Source organism: Neoarius graeffei, chromosome 19 (assembly GCF_027579695.1).
Source record: "Neoarius graeffei isolate fNeoGra1 chromosome 19, fNeoGra1.pri, whole genome shotgun sequence".
In the NCBI taxonomy this organism is placed as follows: Eukaryota; Metazoa; Chordata; class Actinopteri; order Siluriformes; family Ariidae; genus Neoarius; species Neoarius graeffei.
In genome coordinates, this window is record NC_083587.1 from 15,376,239 (window position 1) to 15,393,439 (window position 17,201).

At 45.1% G+C, this 17,201-nt stretch overlaps 1 protein-coding gene across 3 annotated transcripts in view; it reads right to left on the bottom strand.

Annotated features, from left to right (window-relative positions):
- The window catches only part of LOC132867029 (protein CIP2A homolog), a 94,304-nt gene that overhangs the window by 56,003 nt on the left and 21,100 nt on the right, over nt 1–17,201 (bottom strand). For all 3 annotated transcript variants that reach the window (XR_009650668.1, XM_060899716.1, XM_060899715.1), the window contains exons 3-4: nt 15,000–15,112; nt 14,543–14,637 (exon numbers count right to left, since the gene is read on the bottom strand). Coding sequence is in view for 2 of the 3 variants with exons in the window: in XM_060899716.1 (XP_060755699.1) it covers nt 14,543–14,637; nt 15,000–15,112 (208 nt within the window). In the remaining variant the exon portion in view is untranslated. The remainder of the gene's footprint in view (nt 1–14,542; nt 14,638–14,999; nt 15,113–17,201) is intronic.

Genomic DNA, 17,201 nt, shown 5'->3' on the forward strand with positions numbered 1-17,201 from the left:
ATATGATGTGAAATCTGTGAACACATCGTGGCATGGGGCGTATCGGTATATACCCCACGCACAGAGCGTGCCTGATGGACAGGGCGGTGACAACGCAACGGCAGTGCAATCAAAATTACTGAAGTATGTGCATATTACATTTTATTTTCACAATAAAAACACGATGGAAATAACACTCAAGTCACTCAAGTCATCGTGTGTCAAGTCAAGTCCCGAGTCTTAAACTTCCAAGTCCGAGTCAAGTCTCAAGTATTTTCATGTTTTGTCAAGTCAAGTCACAAGTAATGAAAACAGTGACTCGAGTCGACTCGAGTCCAAGTCCCCACCTCTGTTATGAGTCATTCTGGTCAGCCATAATTGGTTATCTGTTGACATTACACTTGATGGCATGCAATGTTAATTAAGGAAGTAAGGCTGTATAACCATGCTACACCACATGATTAGCCTAATACATCCTCTCCCAAGAATCATAATCTAAGTTTACTATGCATAGCTAAAAAATGTACTACTTTGCACTTTGCTTTTTCTTATTTTCTTTATGTTTGAGGCTCGACGGGAGCCTGAGCACTTAGCTTCATAGTTCTCCCAACCATAAGCACTTATGGGGCTTTTCCACTACCAACGCGGCCGAGTTGGGCTGAGCCGTGCGGTGCTGAGTTGGGCTGAGTCGAGCTGAGTGGGGCTGTTGGGGTTGCATTTCGACTACAACCGCGCTGAACCATGCTGGCTGGAAGTGGGTGGACACATTGGGTGGAGATAGCGAAAGTGGGTGGACGGCACGTGATGTCGTTAGGCGGCGCAAACAGTGACATCAGTGACCTTTTAAGCAGTAGTCTCACGACCCGGATAATAAACAATAAACATGGAGGACATGGAGTCGTTAGTGTTGCTGGTCTTGGTGCTGTGGCTTGTTGTCACCGACAACGCCAACAGATACTGGTAAGAGCGTATAGATGAGGCGAGGCGCATAAGGCTTCAGAAAGAGAAGGAACTTCTTCCTGGTTTACGGTGTTTACAGATGGTGGTTATTTAAAGATCCCAGCGTGCTCGCGGGGCGTGTGTGGGCATGTGAGGACACTCCTCCTCACCAATCAGTGCACAGGGGATTGTCTCCTCACGCCCCTAGCCCCACTGGGCTCGGTTGGGCTCACTTCAGCCTTACTCCAAAACCGTGCGAGTTTTGGGTGCTGAGTAAGGCTGAAGTGAGCTTAGTCGTGCTGCTCTGAGGTAGTCGAAACGCGAGCCGTGTTGGGCTGAAGTGAGCTGAAAAAGGGTAGTGGAAAAGGCCCATTAATGTGTGGATTTATTTCTGAGGGTTGTTGTAATCACCTTGTTCGTGTGGGTGATAGGGGGTGGGTAACTACTGGACCTATGTACGAACTGAATCTACTCTACCAGACTTTTATTTTTGTTTGTTTTTGTGCCCTTGGGTTTCATATATGGTGCTCATTTCTCTGTGTACACTAGATGGCCAATATAAATAACAGCAGAGGTTATGATGGTTGCCCTGCTAATTTCATAAGTTGGAATGTTAAATCACTTAATCATCCAGTGAAATTTAAAAAGTTATTCTCACACCTAAAACAGCTCAGAGTAGATATTACATTCTTACAAGAGACCCATATACGTTCTTGTGATAGTTCTCGTCTTGTTAGGGATGGGCTGGTCAGGTGTATCAGTCTAATTTCTGCTCAAAGGCTCAGGGTGTTGCAATTATGATAAGTAGAGGTGTACAGTTCACGGCATCTCATGTGCGGGCTGACTCTGCAGGGCGATATGTGATCGTGGTAGGAAAATTATATTCGCTCCCAGTTATTTTAGCGTGTATTTATGCTCCGAACTGGGATGATCCTACATTCTTCACGAATTTTTTTTCTCACTTACCAGATATGACTTCACATCATCTTATACTTGGTGGTGACATTAACTGTGCACTTTCTCCTCTCTTAAATAAGAGTGTTTCTAGGACGGCATCCCTGTCGAAGTCGGCAAAATCTATTCAACTCTTTCTGAAGATCTACGGTGTAGTGGATGTGTGGCGGTTTCGCAACCCCACCTCCAGAGCATACTCTTACTACTCCCCGGTTCACAAGACGTATTCACGTATCGATTACTTTTTCCTGGATAAAAGAATTCTGCATCTTACAAAAGAATGTGACTACGGGGCTATGGTCATCTCGGATCATGGTCCCCTAATCATGAAAATGTACATTCCCGACACACAGTCATCATACCGTCCATGGCGGTTTAACCCCTTGCTTCTGTCAGAAGATGAGTTTACCAAGTTCATATCACCAGAAATTAAAATGTTTCTTGACATCAATCAAACCCCAGGGATGTCGTCATCTACTGTATGGGAGTCGCTAAAGGCATATGTGGCAGCGGGGGCATGGTCAAGCGTCGGTCTGTAACCGGAGGGCGGAGTCAGGGAAGGTAAGTGGCAGAATCACTGCACCTGATGTTAATTAATGTGTTTGTGTGTCTTCCCCAGTGACCACGCCCTATTTAAGGAGAGAGAGCAAGAGCAGAGGGAGCTCTCTCCCCAACCAGACAACTTGAGTGTGTGCGTGCGTGCGTGTGTGGCTGAGAGGGTAAGCTTTGCACTGAAAAGTGAAAATAAAAGAGTTTTGTGAACTCAGTTCTGCCCTGCCGTCCTTCTGTGCTCCACCCACCCATACGAACTGCTACAGTGGTGCCGAAACCCGGGAACTTGGAGCGCAGAAGCAGAACAGCCCCATGGAGTCCTCCCCATTCGCTGACCTGGTTCACGCCCTCGCCACGGCCCAGCAAAGCCAGCACCAGGCGCTAGTCGCCCTCCGGAAGGAGCAGGAACAGCGGTTCGAGGCCCTGGTGTTGGCTCAGCAGGAAGATCAACAGGCGTTTCGGCACCACTGTAGCAGTTCGTATGGGTGGGTAGAGCACAGAAGGACGGCAGGCCAGAACTGAGTTCACAAAACTCTTTTATTTTCACTTTTCAGTGCAAATCTTACTCTCTCAGCCACACAAGCACGCACACACTCAAGTCGTCTGGTTGGGGAGAGAGCTCCCTCTGCTCTTGCTCTCTCTCCTTAAATAGGGCGTGGTCACTGGGGAAGAGACACAAACATCAGGTGCAGTGATTCTGCCACTTACCTTCCCTGACTCCGCCCTCCGGTTACAGACCGACGCTTGACCACGCCCCCGCTGCCACAGCATATTTAAGGGGCCAAATTATTTCGTACTGTGCAAATAAAAAAAGGACTAGCACTGAGCGTACTAAAAAATTAACAGATGAGATATTAGAATTAGACAGGCTGCATAGCCATTCCCCATCGGCAGACATACTCAAAAACCGCTTGTCATTACAGACAGAGTTTGATCTTCTGTCCACCAGACAGGCTGAATATCTGATTTCCAAATCAAGACATGGTCATTATGAACATGGGGAAAAGTCCGGCCGAGCACTTGCTCACCAGCTGTGCCAAAGAACTGCTAATCAAACCATCCCTGTAGTTAATGATGAATGTGGCATAAAATGCACTGACAATGAGAAAATCAATTCCTGTTTCAAGAAATTCTACCAATTATTGTATACTTTAGATGCGCCCATCAATCCCTCTGTCCTAGAGGACTTTTTTTAAATCCCTGAAAATGCCTTCTGTAAGTGTAGAAACTTCTGTAAGTGTAGAACTCTCGGCTGAACTGGAAAGGGATTTCTCACTTAAGGAGATAGTGTCAGCAATCGGTGCCATGCAAAGTGGCAAATCTCCTGGACCAGACGGTTTCCCAACTGAATTTTTCAAAAAGTTTTCCGACCAGTTATCTCCTCTGTTATTGTCAGTGTTTGAAGAATCCTTCGTCACCAATTCCTTGCCCCAAACTATGTGTCAAGCAGTCATCTCTTTATTACTTAAAAAGGATAAAAATCCCTTCAATTGTAGCTCATACCGCCCTGTCTCGCTGCTGAATACAGACGCAAAGATTCTTGCTAAAATTTTGGCGCGTCGTCTTGAAAACATTGTCCCCTCTATTATTTCATCCGACCAGACAGGATTTATAAAAATAAATAAATTTAAAAAATCGCTATTCATTTTTTAACATCAGGCATTTATTTAATATCCTTTATTGTCCCACTCCGCCCGATCCTGGGAAAATTGAGGTGATGCTCTCACTCGATGCTGAAAAAGCGTTTGATCGGGTGGAGTGGGACTCTCTCTTCAAGACTTTGGAAGAGTTTAATTTTGGCCCTAAATTCATCTCCTGGATTAGAATCCTATACACGCTCCCGATGGCTGCAGTTCGCACCAATAATAATTTATCCACCTATTTTGAGCTGAAGCGGGGTACAAGACAGGGGTGTCCTCTGTCACCACTTTTGTTTGCTGTTGCACTTGAGCCACTTGCATTAGCCCTGAGGCAGTGCTCCACCATCAAGGGGATACACCGGGCAGGTTTGGAGCATAAAGTCTCACTCTATGCCGATGACATGTTATTACTTACAGTTAGGTCCATATATATTTGGACACTGACACAAAATTTTGTTTTTTTACCTGTTTACTGAAACATATTCAGGTTATAGTTATATAATGGACATGGACATAAAGTCCAGACTTTCAGCTTTCATTTGAGGGTATCCACATTAAAATTGGATGAAGGGTTTAGGAGTTTCAGCTCCTTAACATGTGCCACCCTGTTTTGAAAGGGACCAAAAGTAATTGGACAATTGACTCAAAGGCTATTTCATGGGCAGGTGTGGGCAATTCCTTCATTATGTCATTCTCAATTAAGCAGATAAAAGGCCTGGAGTTGATTTGAGGTGTGGTGCTTGCATTTGGAAGATTTTGCTGTGGAGAAAACACGCGGTCAAAGGAGCTCTCCATGCAGGTGAAACAAGCCATCCTTAAGCTGCGAAAACAGAAAAAACCCATCCGAGAAATTGCTACAATATTAGGAGTGGCAAAATCTACAGTTTGGTACATCCTGAGAAAGAAAGAAAGCACTGGTGAACTCATCAATGCAAAAAGATCTGGATGCCCACAGAAGACAACAGTGGTGGATGATCGCAGAATAATTTCCATGGTGAAGAGAAACCCCTTCACAACAGCCAACCAAGTAAACAACACTCTCCAGGAGGTAGGCATATCAATATCCAAATCTACCATAAAGAGAAGACTGCATGAAAGTAAATACAGAGGGTTCACTGCACGGTGCAAGCCACTTATAAGCCTCAAGAATAAAAAGGCTAGATTGGACTTTGCTAAAAAAACATCTAAAAAAGCCAGCACAGTTCTGGAAGAACATTCTTTGGACAGATGAAACCAAGATCAACCTCTACCAGAATGATGGAAAGAAAAAAGTATGGTGAAGGTGTGGTACAGCTCATGATCCAAAGCATACCACATCATCTGTAAAACACGGCAGAGGCAGTGTGCTGGCTTGGGCATGCATGGCTGCCAGTGGCACTGGGTCACTAGTGTTTATTGATGATGTGACACAGAACAGAAGCAGCCGGATGAATTCTGAGGTATTCAGAGACATACTGTGTGCTCAAATCCAGCCAAATGCAGCCAAACTGATTGGTCGGCGTTTCATAATACAGATAGACAATGACCCAAAACATAAAGCCAAAGCAACCCAGGAGTTTATTAAAGCAAAGAAGTGGAATATTCTTGAATGGCCAAGTCAGTCACCTGATCTCAACCCAATTGAGCATGCATTTCACTTGTTAAAGACTAAACTTCAGACAGAAAGGCCCACAAACAAACAGCAACTGAAAACCGCTGCAGTAAAGGCCTGGCAGAGCATTAAAAAGGAGGAAACACAGCGTCTGGTGATGTCCATGAGTTCAAGACTTCAGGCAGTCATTGCCAACAAAGGGTTTTCAACCAAGTATTAGAAATGAACATTTTATTTACAATTATTTAATTTGTCCAATTACTTTTGAGCCCCATGAAATGAAGGGATTGTGTTTAAAAAATGCTTTAGTTCCTCACATTTTTATGCAAATCATTTTGTTCAACCCACTGAATTAAAGCTGAAAGTCTGAACTTCAACTGCATCTGAATTGTTTTGTTCAAAATTCATTGTGGTTATTTACAGAACCAAAATTAGAAAAATGTTGTCTCTGTCCAAATATTTATGGACCTAACTGTATATCGGACCCCCCCTCAAGCCTTCGTGAATTACCGACTTCACTCACAAAGTTCGGAAGATTATCTGGCTATAAAGTCAACTTTGAGAAAAGCGAACTTATGCCTATCTCTTCTGTAGACAGATCATACTTTGGGATGACCCCTTTTAAATTTAGTCCTAACAAAATAAAATATTTAGGTATTTGGGTCACACGTAATCACAAAGATCTCTATAAGGCTAATTATCATCCCCTCTTAAGTAATCTTAAGCAAGCCCTGGAGCGTTGGGACCCTCTCCCTCTCTCCTTAGGGGGGAGGATTAATACGATTAAGATGAATGTTCTCCCTAAGTTTTTATATTTATTTCAATGTCTCCCGATTTTTCTAACAAAATCTTTTTTCGCCAATTTAAACAGTCAGATTTCATCATTTATTTGGCATAAAAAGCAGCCCAGGATTAATAAGAATATATTACAGAGGCCTCGCACGATGGGTGGTATGGCACTTCCAAATTTTATGTATTACCACTGGGCTGCCAATATAAGAGCTTTGCTGTATTGGTTGAGAGATGATGGCTCAGATGTTAATAGTACTGAATGGACAGGGTTGGAGAGAGCATCCATCGGTTCTTCCTCCCCAGCAGCTCTATTATGTTCCAAATTACCTTTGGAACAGCCTCTCTCAGCCTTCACTACTAATCCAGTTGTTATCCATTCAATTAAAACCTGGAACCAGTTTAGAAGGATAGTCCACCGTCTTCATTGGACCAAAGAGAGATTGTCTAGGATTAAGACGGATATCGACCCTACATGTGATCGATGCAGACAGGCTCCTGCCACATTACTGCACATGTTTTGGTCGTGCCCTATGCTATACAGTTTTTGGCATTCTATCTTTGAGGCATTCTCCGGAATATGTGGGAAAACTGTGCACCCATCTCCTCTGATTTCACTATTTGGTGTGGCCCCAGTGGGTGCCCCTTTTTCTGGGAACCACCTAGGCATGATGGCCTTCTGCTCTTTGTTGGCCAGGAGACTTATCCTGTTTAAATGGAAAGATGCTTTCCCCCCCAACATATGGCCAGTGGATTAGGGAGGTCATGAGTCATGTTCATTTAGAAAAAATTAGATATACTGTAAGAGGGACCACCAGGAAATTCTGTGTCATTTGGCAGCCATTTATTTCCTTTGTTGAAGGCACGGCAGCTATTAACATATCTATATAACCCAAATGTATATTTGTACCTGTTTTTTTTTTTTAACTCTCTCCGTTATGGTCTTCTTTTTTATTTACCTAGTTTGTGTATGTGTCAATGTCTGGATGTATTGAAATTTGCTTGGGGTTCAGTACATGTGGGTGGGGGGCATTGGGAGGTTTGTTTGTATGGACAGGAACTAGATTTGATTGTCTCATGTGTGAATTGTATTTTGTTTGTTATATTTGAAAAATAAAAAAGACCTTGATCAATAAATAAATAAATAAATAAATAAATAACCTCAGCAATGCAGATGTTAGATATGCATCGTAGCCTAACATAGCCTACATAATATTATGCGTGTGCGTCACCTACTGGTGCATGTAGGATTCAGAACACAGCAGATGATTGCAAAGTTATCATCTGATTCAACCATACGGAGCCTAGTACCAGGGCTTTCCACTAAGGCTCATACTTGCCAGCCATGACAAATAAGTAGCCAGCCGGCGGGGGGAGTAAACACAAAATAAACTCCTGTGCACGCAGTTCCCAGGATTAAATGTATTTACCACAGACCATTTATTTATTCACTTTACTCAAATACAAAGTAAAATGGCAGCAAATCATCTTTCTTTTCCTGCGTTCAACTGACAAACTGAGGTTGCAGGTCATTATAACCTGTTGAATAACAGTCAGAGCGACAAAAATATAACCTAAAGTGTACAAATAAAAATACTCTGAAATAAAAGTTAAATATCATTCAACAAAAGTCCAGAATGCTACCAGCACTTCAGAATACATTTAAATAGTTTTATCCCCATTTCCGTCTTAATCATCTTCACTATCACTATCTTCCCATTCAGGATCAGAGCCCATGGCCAGCTCAAAAAGGGCCCTACTGAGATTCTCCCTGGTGCTTGCCACACCTTCTCCCTCAACCTGGACATTTTTGTCTGTTAAGCCTTCCTCTTCATCTTCTTTCTCCTGAGTGAGGTTGACTTGGATTCCGGTGCTGATGAGTGTTGGCATACTGACCTCAGCATAATATTTACCCCCAACTCTGGGAAGAGTTTTGAGAGATGGGAGAGGTTCCTGGTGTGTTTCTGTCTCCACACTCAAAGTAGGAGAGCATTATTCAAAAACTGTTCATATTATTATTATTAGCCTAAGTATGCCTGCATAATAGACAAGCTATATTAATTTCTCAGACATTTGTTCTATTATTATTACTACAACATATTGCATATTTTTTATTCATTAGTGTATGCCAGACGCGAATGCACCAATGAATACTGATTATTTTCGGTGCGCAAATCAGTTATAGGCTATACAAGCTCACATATTGCATCATGAGGCGTTCCTGGCTTGTAAATCTCTTATTTTCGGTGCATGACACATTCACGCAACTGAGCATGCTATGAATTAACAACGACAACGGTCTGCAGTGGTGGCTACACAAACACTCAGCGAACATTTCTCCATTTGTGTATGCAAATACACTCCAACGACTCAGTTTGGTTTCATTTACAACCAACGGTGTCTTTTGATGCCAGCATGTAATTGAACGAGAGAAGACAGGTTTACCGGAGACAAAATAAGCGTCATCTCTGCTTCTGTTCCCTCCCCGACACACTACTGCCTCCGCTGAGCGCGCGCACACACCGCATGTCGGGGCCGCGGATGAGTTACTCTCCCTTGATTAACGAAGTCGGCGGGGAATTTGTGCTTATTAGCGGTACAAACAGCACGAATCACAACTTAAATGAGTGCGGTTCAGTTTGACATTGTCAGTCCGTTAGATAAACATTTAATTTTATTAAAATCAAAAATTAATATTTAGAGCCTGTGGGCTACAAAAATAGTCATTAAAGTAGCCGGCTGGACTTAATTGTGTAGTCGGCTCTATGGCCGGCAGCCAGCGCTTGTGGAAAGCCCTGCTAGTACCAGACAGCAGATTTTTCACCTCCAGCACTGACGGTCTCATGTTGCCATTTAGAAGTTGTTTGCATTGTTGTTCAATTTACAAATAGTATACTGGTCTTTAGCTGCATATTTTTACTTTACAAGATAGGCATCAAATACATTTTGGGTGGTTTTAAGTGCATTTTGGCAGGTTTTGAACATATTTTGGGCTGGAAAACGTCAGCAGTATCTGGCAACACTGGAAGGGGACCTTGCCAGAATGTCTGGTCTGTCTCTCATGTCATCTGTGCCATTTTTTGCTTCCTGGATTTTTGCTCTTTGTTTTGCCTAGTCTTAGCCACAGTTTTTTGCACTCACGTTTTGTCAGTTTTTTCATGCTTTTTGCACGATATTTTTTGTCTCCAGTTTTTGTCAGAACTATTTTTCCATGTTTTTTCATATTAGCACTTTGTCTACCTTGTTGTTGTCTGGATTATTTTTGCTATTTTTGTTCGTTGACTCTTTTTGGACTTTAAGTAAATCATTTTTTATTCATTGGATTTTCTGGTTTGTGTTCTGCTATTGGATCCTAACTCCCCACATCTCGCCACCCTTAACAGTACGTTCTGGCCAACATGGATCCAGTGGAACTTAACCATCTGAGAACGGCTATGCAGCAGCAAGGAGCCCTCCTTGGGACCCACCAACAGGAACTCAGGCAGATCACTCAGAACCTGGCCACCCTGTCCGACTTACTCAACCTTCTAGCCACACAACTCCAGCACTCCCAAGCCATGCCTACCCCTGCCCAGCCATCCCTTTCTTCACCTCCCGCCACCGCCACTCTCCACAAACCGAGACTCCCTTTACCTCAGCCCTACAGTGGAGAACCAGGTACCTGCAGATCTTTTTTTGTCACAGTGTTCGCTGATCTTGGAGCTTCAACCTCTGGCTTTCCCCACAGAACACTCCCGAGGAGCCTATACCATCACGCTCCTCGACGGCAAGGCCAGGGAATGGGGGACAGCAGTCTGGGACACCGACGTGCCCTGTTGTTCCAGCTTCAAGGAATTTTCTGAAGAAACGAGGCGAACATTCGACCGCTCTCTGTCCGGCCAGGAGGCGGCAAAAGAGCTCATGGAGCTGCGGCAGGGGTCCCGATCTACCTCGGATTATGCCATGGAGTTCCAGATGTTGGCAGCGCCATGCTGTTGGAATGAGGGCGCTCTGGTCAACGCGTTCCTACATGGCTTATCCGACACCCTCAAGGATGAACTCGTCTTGTGGGAACTGCAGTCGGACCTCACCAATCGTATTGATGCGCGGGTCCAACAACGGCGAGAGAGGAGCCGCCGCAACTTCAACCCCTCTCCACCACCCGCCTCGTCCATCGAACCCATGCAGGTAGATCGGGTACGGGTGTCAGCAGAGGAACAACTGCGCCGACGGAGCACAAGGGCTTGTTTCTACTGCGGTCAGTAAGGACACATCTGCCGAGCCTGCCCGCTAAAAGGACAAGCCCACCAGTGAATCAAGGGGCTCTGGTGGGCAATGCTTGGAACCAGTCCCCTGCCGACCGACCGTTGCTCCCCGTCATCATCATTCTCAACAATCGGCAGCACCGTCTTCAGGTGCTCGTTGACTCGGGGGCGGACAGGAACCTGATCTGCCCCGCCACCGCCAAGGATCTCGGAATCCCATTACTCGCCCTCGAGGTCCCTCTCACCGTCCTGACGCTCAATGGCACTGGCTTGACCACCACCACTCACCCTAAGGATTTCAGGCAATCACTCCAAAACTATACAACTTCAAGTCGTGAACAACCCTCACGTTCCCGTTATTCTTGGATTACCCTAGTTGATGCAGCACAACCCCCAATTAAACTGGACTGACCACACCATCTTAGGCTGGAGTCTTTCCTGCCTGGCTTCCTGCCTGAACTCCGCTCTGCCTCCTGCCAAACCACCTCAGCCAGCGAGTTTCCCGACCTTTCTCACGTGCCTCCGGAATATCTGGACCTCATGCCTGTCTTCAGTAAGACCCGAGCAGTGTCCCTTCCCCCTCATAGGCCCTATGACTGCGGTATCGACCTCCTGCCAGGGACGGCGCCACCCAAGGGACGTCTCTACTCTCTTTCCCCCGCCGAGAGACAAGCCATGGAGAAATAAGTCATGGAGTCTCTGGCAGCTGGGATCATCCACCCTTCCTCCTCCCCAGCAGGGGTGGGATTTTTCTTTGTGGAGAAGATAGATAAGTCGCTCCGCCCCTGCATTGACTATCGATGTCTCAACGCCATCACAGTCAAGAACCGCTACCCACTACCGCTCATGACTACAGCCTTCGAACTACTCCAGGGAGCTAAGGTGTTTACTAAACTGGATTTACGCGACGCCCATCACCTAGTTAGGGTCAGGGAAGGGGACGAGTGGAAGACTGCCTTCAACACCACCATAGGCCACTATGAATACCTCGTAGTCCCTTTCGGCCTGACTAACGCACCCACGGTATTCCAGACATTGGTTAATGATGTCTTGAGGGACTTTCTTAACACCTTTGTCTTTGTTTACCTGAACGATATCTTGATTTTTCTCTCACTCCCTGGAGGAACATCGGGGTCACGCTCTGCAGATTCTTCGCCTGCTGGAGAATAAGCTGTTCATTAAGGCAGAGAAGAGCGAGTTCCACCAAGGCTCTGTCTCGTTCCTGGGGTTCATCATTTCACCAGCCAAGATCCAGATGCACCCCCTCAAGCTGGAGGCAGTCGCTGACTGGCCCTCCCCATCTTCGAGACGAAAGCGCCAGCACTTCCTGGGGTTTGCCAACTTCTACAGGCGTTTCATCCACAACTTCAGCACGGTGGCTAGACCTCTCTCAGCCCTGACATCGACCAAGACCAAGTTCAAGTGGGGGGAGGAAGCAGAGAAAGCCTTTTCCAGTCTCAAGCACAGGTTTACCACAGCACCCATTCTCACCATACCCGATTCTACCAAGCAGTTTATCATCGAGGTCGACGCCTCCGAGTCAGGGGTTGGAGCCATCCTATCCCAGAGGGCCAACAACAACAAGGTCCACCCATGCTCCTTCTCCCGCCGGCTATCCTCAGCCGAACAAAACTATGACATCAGCGACCGAGAACTACTGGCCGTGAAACTAGCCTTGGAAGAGTGGAAGCACTGGCTCGAGGGGTCTGACCTCCCGTTCCTAGTCTGGACAGACCATAAAAACCTGGAGTACCTCAAGTCTGCCAAACGTCTCAACTCTCGTCAAGCCCGTTGGTCTCTCTTCTTCTCCCGATTCAACTTCACACTCTCCTACCGCCCAGGCTCCAAGAACGGCAAACCCAACGCCCTGTCCAGGATGTTCTCTTCCGACCAAGAGGAGTCCAAGCCACCCAAGACTATCCTTCCTCCACGCTGCCTGGTGGGAGCCGCTATTCTAGAAGTTGAGATGCTCGTGCAGAAGGCCCTCGAGCAGGACCCCGGTGAAGGTAACTCCAACAATATTCCTTGTAACCATCTGTTTGTTCACTGTCATGTATGAACTCAGGTGCTGCAGTGGGGTCACAGTTCCAAGCTGGCCTATCATCCGGGAGCCACCCAAACCCTGGCTCTCATACAGCAGCGCTTTTGGTGGCCATCCATCAAGGAGGGCGTCCAGGAGTTCGTGGCAGCTTGCAACACATGCTCCCGGAACAAGACAGCCAATCGACTCCCTGCCAGCTTACTAAGACCCCTTCATACTCTGCATCGACCTTGGTCTCACATCGCTCTGGACTTCATCACAGGACTCCCCAACTCGGGTGGCAATACATGCATCCTCGCTGTCATTGACCGTTTTTCTAAGACCGTCCATTTCATTCCTCTGCCCAAGCTCCCCTCAGCCAAAGAGACCACTGAACTACTCATCCACCACGTTTTCCGCCTACATGGTCTGCCTACTGACAGTTTCTGACCGGGGTCCTCAGTTCACTGTACAGTTCTGGAGAGCCTTCTGCAAACTCATTGGGACCACCTGTAGTCTCTCCTACCACCCACAGACCAACGGCCAGGCAGAACGGGCCAATCAAGCTTTGGAGGTTGCACTCAGGTGCATGGCATCCAGGGATGCCAGTTCTTGGAGCAAGTACCTACCTTGGATCGAATATGCACATAACGCTCTCCCTTCCTCTGCCACAGGTCTCTCTCCGTTCCAGTGCTCACTAGGGTACTAACCACCACTGTTCCCCAGCCAGGAGGAGGAGGTCGCCGTACCATCAGCCCAGGCCTTTATACACCGCTGCAGGAGAACGTGGGCATTGGCCCGGAGAAGACTCATTCGCTCCGCACTCGCATCCAAGAAGCAGGCTGACAAACGTCGCTCCAAGGCACCCACCTACCGAGTGGGTCAACGAGTTATGCTCTCCATATGCCACCTGCCACTTAGGGCCATCTCTCACAAGCTGGCACCCAGGTTCCTTGGACCCTTCCTCATCAAGAAGGTAATCAACCCATGTTCCATTAGACTGGCATTACCACTCACCATGCGATGTGTTCACCCCACCTTTCATGTATCACAGCTTAAACCTCTGGTTTCCAGTCCTTTGCTTTGGACTTTAATTAAATCATTTTTTATTCATTAGATTTTTTGGTTTGTGTTCTGCTATTGGCTCCTAACTCACCACATCTCACCACCCTTAACATGGAGAGCATCTTAGAACCACAAAATTTCATGCATCTTTATATTCTTAGGTTCGTTTCATTTGCACGCGTCACCTCCAAAATTATTGGTGCCCACCATAAAAATGAGCAATAATATAAAACCATATCGAATTAATAAAGATCGAGTGAATTTAAAACATGCAAGGACGTTTTATAGTTTTAACTTGTTTTCACCAGTAATGTGTTTTTTTCTTTTCAAACTTATTGGCCTAACCACAATTAAACCTCTTGACCAATGGAGAGAACAACAGCACTGAATCACTTCCTGTGATGTCTGATGAGACTCAACACTCGCTCGTTTATAGTCTCACGTTATTCACACTTTTTTCTGCAGAAACTGTCTGTCCTTTTGACTGATGTTCTTTAAAGGACCACATGCAAGCTTCAAGAGCTTATAATGCTGACCAAGATGGTCTCTGGTTGCAGAGCACAAACTGCACTGAGGATGTATAAAACCCTGCATCGTGGTTTTGCTCAAGTGCCACAAAAAGGAGCCAAACAGGAAAAGCTGGTCATGCAACTGAGTTTCAGATTAACTTCACAGCATATTTAGTTCACTTTAGCTTATTATATATGCAGCAGAATAAATAACAAATGCATGTAAAATACAAATAGAAGCAAAGCATAACAAATCTTACATGTTGAGCATGAGGAACATCAGGAGGTTGTCCATGTGAGAGACACAGTGGAGGATTCTGACATTGTAGGTAAGATGCTGCAGGACCTGAAGACACTGAGAAACAAAGAAAATGGTACTAATTAAATGGAGAAAGGCCACAGAATTATGCAAATAATGCAAAAAGATCTCAGATGTAGAAATGTTATAACAGTTGGTTCTGTGAAGACATGCAAAAACTAATACAAGCTAACTGAGGAGGAAAAAAAAGCATGGTTGTTTTGCCTTTATGAATGTTTTCGGAGGGGGGGGGGGGTATAGTGGGCGGAGTCAGTGCAAATTGATTGATTTATCGTCCAGCCTGAGAGACACTTCAGGAACTTTGGGATGCTTTAGAGATCATGACTGTGCGTGTAAACATTTCTCTACCAAAATTACACCATGAATCCGCAGTGAAAAGGGTGTGATATGATTTTTACCTGAAGTACGATCGGCTCCTCAGGTGTAGCTCTGTGACTGTGGATGAGGGCCACCAGTGTGCCAACGACATTATAACGACTATGAAGCACCTCTTTACTCTCATCATCAGACACTGAAGGATAAAAAAATTATTAATACTAAGTGTAATGTAGCCCTAAAGTACTGAATACTTAGACACTGGACTAAGCCCATGTTTACATTAGACCGTATCAGCGGATCATCAGATTAACGTTTTTAAAACGATTAGTGTGCACACAGCAACACCAATACACGATTTGCGTGCACACAGCAATACCAATACACGGATACGCTCGGCTCCGCAGGCATCCTGCGCTCCAAATCACTCCGCCCTGAACAGCGAGTGCCCTCTGGAGGGTGCGCACTCTGGCCTTGCGCAGCTCACAGAGCACGCGAGTGAAGTGAACAAGCTGTGATTCGGGACTGAGCTGCTGTGTGTGTGATCCCAGCGCATATCACTTACCACTTGCAAGTGGAAGGATGGCAAGCCTAAAGACAATCATAACTACACAATGGGCAGTATTTGCATCAGTATTTGCAGTATTTTCATACTTTTATACTCTTTAATGAAAGGTGATACAAGGCGGAAGTCCGTGCCGTTTTTCAGCAGTCGCGTCACATGACCAACGCCAGCGAATCAGGAAGGTGGATGTTACAGTGACGTTGTCCAATGAGACGCCAGCTAGAGCTCAGCACAGCGTATCCGCGTATTCTGAATGTTTACACAGCACCGGAGCTGACACGATCTGGATTGAATACGTGGACCCTGGCGGATTCCCGTTTCCCGGCGTTTCCAGGCGGTTTAATGTAAACGGACAGTGCATCCGCGAAGAAAACGAGACAGATACGGTCTAATGTAAACGTAGCCAAAGTCTAATGTAGCACGAAAGTACTGAGTACTAAGACACTGAACCAAGTTTAACGTAGCCAGAAAGTACTAAACTATTGGACCAAGTCTAATGTAGCACAAAAGTACTGAGTACTTAGACACTGAACTAAGTGTACTGTAGTCCTAAAGTACTGAGTACTAAGACACTGGACTAAGTATATATAATGTAGTCCTAAAGTACTGAGTACTAAGACACTGGACTAAATGTAATGTAGTCCTAAAGTACTAAAATACTGGACTAAGTCTAATGTAGCACAAAAGTACTGAGTACTAATACACTGGACTAAGTGTAATGTAGTCTGAAAGTACTAAAATACTGGACTAAGTCTAATGCAGCATGAAAATACTAAGTATAATGTAGTCCTAAAGTACTAAAATATTGGACTAAGTCTAGTGTACCACGAAAGTACTGAGTACTTAGACACTGGACTAAGTGTAATGTCGAACTAAAAGTACTGGCTCATTCCATGTCAACTCAACCAGAGCCTCCCACCTCAAATTTTTGATTTTGCTTAAACTTTGCACACTGCAAGCAGCATGACTTGGTAGTACAAAGGCAACGTATTTCAGCTTAATTATTGCTAACTGTTGAGATTCAGCCTTGTTTTTGAAGTAGGGTCATTTCCTTCTTGAATGCTTCAATTCTGAAGCAAATTTGTGCATCTAGAAAAAGTACTTGCAGAAGTATTAGGTCTATGACATGGATTTTATCATCAGAAAAGTTGGTCCTCTCCTGATTTTAACCATCATTGTCTACATATTTTGTCCAGTTTAGCCCTCAGGTGGTACAGAAAAAGCAAAAATCACCAAAATGAAAATTCGCTAGTGTATTTTTATGATTTTGATTTCTTTATTACTCTTTGCTTAGATAGAGACCTAAAAATTTTTAATGTACACTGTCAGTAAACTTCTTAAGCAGATTAAACAAGCTCGAGGCCCCAGTGGCTATATTCACTGACTTATTAACCCTTGAAGTTGGACCCAGAATGAAAAGTGCTATTTTCGTCATAATTGGATACATACTTTTCTCAAAAGGGACACGTTATAGCAATTTCAGGGGTTTTTTTGTGTGCTTGAAAATATGTGCCTTGGTAATAATATGTAAAAAAATGGAAGATGTAATACTCTCCCTTTTAAAGTTACAACAAGACAGCTGGACCCAGGGTCTGACATTAACCAACGGCTAGAAATCCTGTATGTAGTGGAAGTTCATTATGTCTATCTCGTCTCGTCTTCTGCCGCTTATCCGGGACCGGGTCGCGGAGGCAGTAGTCTAAGCATGGAAGCCCAAACT